The following is a 6,783-nucleotide window of genomic DNA, read 5'->3' as shown; positions in this document are numbered from 1 at the left end:
ATAACACAGCAATAAAAAAACACTAAATTTATAATTGAAAAACACCTACTTAACTGAATTTGTGTCTTTGGACTATAATAGTACGTAATTCTTTGTAACACACAGAACATTTGGACAAATAGAAAATGTTCACTTGTGACATCAGATAGTAATAAAAAGTTATTTGCTTTAATATCAATATTACCAAAAGGCATTTATCATTAAAACAATTATCCTACTTGTGCCTGACCATGTCCACTCAACTTATATATTCAGTTGAAGTCATGAAAATGAAATTTATTTAAAGTTGTTCAATTTTACACAACTGTACTTAGTCTACTTAAGTTCACCAATTTAAGTGTTTCCACAAGTTAAAGCATATACATATATTTTTTTTAAAAATGGCTGTATTACCTGTTCATTACTGATACAGTCTCCTTCGTGCACTCAATATCCTTTCTCAGAAGACTTATAACTAGTACAGCTCCACAATTTGATAACTCTCTTCATATCAATAAGACAGCAACTTAATCTTTCAGTTATATTGTTCATTTTAACATTTTGAGATGTCTTGACCACAATTTTACTAGGCCCTATTGCAATATGCATTACACTTTTCAATATTACGTCATAATCAAAGGCAAATGCTTAATATCAGTTTGCAATTGCTTGTTATGAAGGAATGGTGACTAGATACCAGATACCCATTTGGACAAGTTTCTACTGATTCACAGTAATAATGGCATAAAGCATTTGCCTCTGATAATGGTGTAATGTTGAAACATGTGAGGTGTACTGGAATAATAAAATTGTGATCAAGATATCTGAAAGTCTCCCAAGCACTTTTACGCTGATTGTAACTTCTACTGTTCAGCATCAGCCTGGTCACTTCACAATAACTCTCAGTACACAAGTTATTCATTTCATGAAACATACTTTTAAAAAAATGACAAAGGTGAACATCTGCCTGCAGTGACCAGAATTACAAAAGAACAAAATTTTTATAACTGTATGACAAGACATATTAAATGTCAAAAGGTATCACAAGGGAACTGTAAATAATTATAATGATAACTGTACACAGCAAAGTGAATTTGAAAACATTTACAAAGGACCCCTCTCTCTCTCTCTCTCTCTCTCTCTCTCTCTCTCTCTCTCTCTCTCTCTCTCTCTCACACACACACACACACACACACACACACACACGAGTAAAAGTTTACATACCTTGAAGCACAGAGTTTAAAAAAATTATGAATTGTGCACATCATATATGATGCAAAATCAGCTACACTGGAATTTGTGCTTAAGACTTTCAAATAGGAGTACCATTTGCCAAATGTTATTGCAAACATGACTCATTTATTCAGAAAATGTAAACACTAAAGTTACTGGCAGTATAAATAACATAATAAAATGATCTCGATGACAAAATAAACTTCTACAATGAAGGCAAGTATTTATAATGATAACAATAAAAAAATCTCTTATCAAAACATATGTGAGCATCAGTTTTCCCCATTCCTTGGCAGTTTTTCGGTTTGACACACACGGGAAACTTCTTTATTTTCTTTGCAAACAGAAAAAAAAGGACAACAGCTGAGTGGAAATCACAGTGGAAGTATAAGCAGCTTTTACGCTTCTAACAACCATAGCAAATGCAAAGAAGAATTAATTGCTCATCATATGCAATTATGGAACGAGATTAGAAAAATTTTAATATTAAAAGAAATATAGTTATAAGTTAAAGTGATTAAACCTCTACAGCAAACAGCATCTCTTCTTTTTGTGGGTTCCTCTCAATCTTTTTCGTTTTTCTCGTCCTCTGTGCTCCTTATCTTTTCTGATTTCTCGTACAAGGGTATAGAATGCGTCGTCAACACCCATACGTGTTTTTGCTGATGTTTCGACGAAGGGGATTCCATACTGCTTGGCTATTTCGCGTGCTTGATTTGTATCAACTACCCACGATGGTAGGTCACACTTATTCCCAACTAAAACCATCGGGACTTCTTCTGCATCTTTAACCCTTTTGATCTGCTCGCGATAAGTTCCAATATCTTCAAAGGATTTTGCACTGTTAACTGCGAAAACTAAAAGAAAACCTTCACCAGTCCTCATATATTGGTCTCTCATAGCACTATATTCTTCTTGACCTGCTGTGTCCAATATGTCTAACAAACACGTCTCTCCGTCAATCACAACCTGTTTCCGATAAGAATCTTCTATTGTAGGATCATATTCGTCCACAAAATGATTTTGTATAAGTTGAATTGTCAATGCACTTTTCCCAACGCCACCCGCACCCACAACAACCAGTTTGTATTCAGTCATTCTCGAAGATGCAAAGCAAGAATAGCAATACCGAAAACATGCAATTGTGAAAACTTTTTTTTACAACATCATTGGAATATATCACACTTAAATAGTAACTTTTCCGTCGCTATCACTTTTATTCCCATAAACAATGTTCTACCATCTCATAACCGCAGTTATCTTTGGTCAAAGATCACGTTAATCATAAAGGGGCAATTATTTTTGCATGTTTACCAACCGGCAACCACATTTAGTGACTGACTTGTATCTGTTGCTGGTGTAGCAATAGTTATTGATCGACAAATGTTAAGAGACTAATGCGTATGGAAATTTAATTGCTTGATGTTCGTCATGTGTTGCATGTATGCGCTCGTAACCCTTCTGCATGTTCACCTCGTTCTTACTTTTTAGGGCGATCTATACTTGCGGCCGCTATATGGCCTGATGTCTGTTGCCTAGTGGTACAGTTTTTATATTGTAGTTACCTAGACAGGTTGCTTTAGATTTAATGGTTGGAACTACAGGTAGATGTACTGTGGTAGTAATAGGATTTTTCTGCGTTTATGCGTATTTGCGGACATTTCGTGTGCAGTTTATATAAGAGTCAAGATACCTAATGCAGAGTCAGAAAAGCTATTAACAAACAACGAATTTGCCCGAATGTCACCAACTTTCATCGAACTTATATGTTGTGAAGCATTCATTATTCGAAACATCGATGGCCACGCGTTAGGAAGGAATATGTTCAGATCCCCATGGTTGCTCTAATCACCTTGCATGAATGTTCAGTTAATTGGTTTGAAAACGGTTTGAACACAGAACAAGTCTTGCTTCCCTCCGAATCACAGTATTAAAAAAAGCAACTTTTCTAATCATGCTTTAAATTCACCAGTGAAACCACTGCACGGAAGTGCATTATCACATAAATATGAAGAAGAGGAGAAATTTGTAGCGGTAGTTAATGTTTAAAACATATTGTCAAACCGTTGTGGAAACGCCTCTGTAATCTGTATTAATCACCTGACGTATGAACAAGAAACAAGTGCTCAGTGTGTCTAATCACAGTTTAATAGACGAACAAAAATTGTGATCTGCTGGCACAGTTTTGAACGTTAAAGAATCTACACAGCCTGTTTTAGCCTTATTTAGCTGCTTAAATATCGTACACATCAGATACCAATAATTTGTTGAGACATAGAGAGCATTTGAAACACAGTTGCAAGGATATCATAGTTAAATAATTTCACAAAACCAATAGTCAGTGGCAAATCGGATAACAACACGCAGTTTCTTTTGTAAAGCGTTGTACTTAATCATAGTTTAAAACTGATTAAATCTGAATATATGTGGGTGGTTAATAAGCAAAAATTAGCCGTTTCTGGAGACTTCTCAAAGTCCTACGATGCACAGATGTTTGAAGCACTATGGATGTCAATGTGAAATGTAGCTTATCCCTTAAGATTTTTACACTGATTAGTAATGAGATTTTACCAGTTGTAACCCTGATTAAACAGACTTCACAAAGGGGCCTGTCTGTTTCTCTGGTACCATGCAAGCCAAAACAGCTTGGCCATGAAATGAGTTGATATGTATTTTATAGAAGTCTGATTAGAAAATCTGTAAATGGGATAATTAATTTTGTTTATTTATCGAGATTTCCCTCTATACAAAGGTTTTTCTCCAACATAACACCCAGAAATTATCACATCTGTTACATAAGATCTTAATTTATCTCCACAGGATGCCCCTCTGTGTTTCGCTATTGCATATCTTCTTCCTCCGCACTAATTCTCCTCATTGTTTATTGTACATTTCGGAGCCATGTCGCCTTAGGGTGACCTCTTCTCTTGTTTCCCCTCCAGTTGCCATTTGAGGATAGTTTTCCTCCGTTCTTCTTACGTGCCCGTGCCATGTAACTTCCTTCTCTCCATCATGTCACGTATTTTCTCTTACTTCCATTCTCTTTATTGTCATTTCTTATTTTCTCTTTTCTAGAAATTTTTGCTGATCTTCTCCAGAAGTCCTTTTCAAACTGCTTATAGTTTGTTTTATATATTTCAGTTTAGTAGTCCATGTGTCCACTCTCTAGTATCAATTTATATATGCTACATAAGATTGAGTTGAGCATCCCAATGATCTTCCTTCTACTGCTAATTCTTTTATTAATTTCTATATCTGATTTTCCCTCCATTTCTAAAATGGATCCCAAATAACAAAGTATTTACCTTCTTAATTCTCTTTCCCTCAATATGTAAGTCATCTGGATCGTTAGTGAGGTATTCTGCTTTCTAATAATTAATCTTCAATCCCCAGTGCGTGTATTCTATCGCTAACTGATTACATTTATAATTTGGGTCTTCCCCATATTGTGCTATAATTTTTTGATCATTAGCAAGTAGTAGGTGATGTAAATAAACTCAATCTTCAATTCCTAGCCCCCTCACATTGCATTTGTGAGACCATGTCGCAAGACTTGGGCATATAGATTTTAAATAATGTTGGTGACATGGGGGCAGATTATTAACAGACCTTTGTTTGTTCAGAATGGAATCATTAATAAAATGCAAAAAAAGTTCTGAGAAAATATAAGAGGGTATGTAGGATGGCTAGGTGTGGGGAGTGATTCTCCACCAAATAGGTGAGAAGGTAGAGCAGAGAAGCCACCCTGTGGTTATAAGAAACCCTTCATTGCTGTTTATTTACATTCATTAGCCTTTCATGCTGCTAGTTTTGATGGTAAGCATGGCAAATGCATGGATATATCATCACCTGTTACGCTAACCTCAAGGGTGCCAGAATGGCATATTTTGGCTATTTTCAATCTCTTCCCACATACGGAATAATATTTTGGGGTTCCACAACAGGGCGCCTAAAACAAATTTTTTTGTTGCAGAAGAGGGCCATCCGAATAATAACTCAGTCATCCACAGACACACTTCAAACCCATATTCAAAAAGCTTAGAACACTTACTATACCATCATTATACATATAGAAATGTGTATTGTATGTCAGGACACACATTGCAGATTTTCAGACAAATGCCGACTTTCATAACTACAATACCCGTAATAGCGCAGCACTCCATACTCAGCGAACAAAAAGAACGAATACATAAAGGCATGTGAGCCATATTGGTGCAAAACTGTACAACGCACTGCCAGTCAACATCAGGCAGTTAGAATATGATAACAAATTTAAAACAGAATTTAAAAAATGTCTAGTAGAATAATGTTTTTATTCTGTAAATGACTATGTAGATCAATAAATTTTTTCTGATGATATTTGTAAAGGCAAAATGTAAAATTCTCTGTCTGTACCTAATCATTCATTACCTAATCATTCATTACATTTACATACTTAAATGACAGCTGTTGTGTGATGTAAATATATACTTAAGCAGTGTTGCGTATATAGGGTGTTACAAAAAGGTACGGCCAAACTTTTAGGAAACATTCCTCACACAAAAAGAAAGAAAATATGTTACGTGGACATGTGTCCAGAAACGCTTACTTTCCATGTTAGAGATCATTTTATTGCTTCTCTTCAAATCACATTAATCATGGAATGGAAACACACAGAAACAGAACGTACCAGCGTGACTCCAAACACTTTGTTACAGGAAATGTTCAAAATGTCCTCAGTTAGCTAGGATACATGCATCCACCCTCCGTCGCATGGAATCCCTGATGCGCTGATGCAGCCCCGGCGAATGGCGTATTGTATCACAGCCGTCCATAATACGAGCACGAAGAGTCTCTACATTTGGTACCGGGGTTGCCTAGACAAGAGCTTACAAGTGCCCTCATAAATGAAAGTCAAGAGGGTTGAGGTCAGGAGAGTGTGGAGGCAATGGAATTGGTCCGCCTCTACCAATCCATCGGTCACCGAATCTGTTGTTGAGAAGCGTACGAACACTTCGACTGAAATGTGCAGGAGCTCCTTCGTGCATGAACCACATGTTGTGTCGTACTTGTAAAGGCACATGTTCTAGCAGCACAGGTAGAGTATCCCATATGAAATCATGATAACGTGCTCCATTGAGCGTAGGTGGACGACGAAACTAAACATGGAAATTAAGCGTTTCCAGACACATGTCTACATAACATCTTTTCTTTATTTGTGTGTGAGGAATGTTTCCTGAAAGTTTGGTCGTACCTTTTTGTAACACCCTGTATAAGGACTAGCCGTTTAGGGAGGACAAAACTAAAGCCTTATGAAAAACAGACTATGCATTTAAAATAACAGGTAGGGATGTATATAGGCTATATTAATTTTATTGTAATATTTTGTTTTGTACTTTTTTACGTGTATATTGTTTGTGTCCCATTTCTTTGAAATGGCTTACATGTACCCTTGACAACATCCATACAATATTTATTGTCAACAAATGGATAAATAAAATAAATAAATGTAGGCCATAGCACTGGCCATGTGCTATTGCTGGCACTGCTCAGAGTTGATGGAGTTCTGTGTTAGCCAGTCCTTAGTTG

At 36.2% G+C, this 6,783-nt stretch overlaps 1 protein-coding gene across 1 annotated transcript; it reads right to left on the bottom strand.

Moving 5' to 3' along the window:
* Positions 1 to 366: 366 nt before the first annotated feature.
* On the bottom strand, positions 367 to 2,469 carry LOC126412636 (GTPase HRas-like). Its single transcript, XM_050082313.1, has one exon. The coding sequence runs from the start codon at positions 2,308 to 2,310 to the stop codon at positions 1,738 to 1,740; it is 573 nt and encodes a 190-aa protein (XP_049938270.1). The 5' UTR covers positions 2,311 to 2,469; the 3' UTR covers positions 367 to 1,737.
* Positions 2,470 to 6,783: the final 4,314 nt, after the last annotated feature.

The sequence above is a fragment of the Schistocerca serialis genome, chromosome 7 (genome assembly GCF_023864345.2).
Source record: "Schistocerca serialis cubense isolate TAMUIC-IGC-003099 chromosome 7, iqSchSeri2.2, whole genome shotgun sequence".
Taxonomy (NCBI): Eukaryota; Metazoa; Arthropoda; class Insecta; order Orthoptera; family Acrididae; genus Schistocerca; species Schistocerca serialis.
This window is presented reverse-complemented; position numbering and strand designations above follow the sequence as displayed.

Bases quoted from the DNA above. Each gene is read 5' to 3' on its own strand.
- LOC126412636 (XM_050082313.1), bottom strand. From the start codon at position 2,310: ATGACTGAATACAAACTGGTTGTTGTGGGTGCGGGTGGCGTTGGGAAA.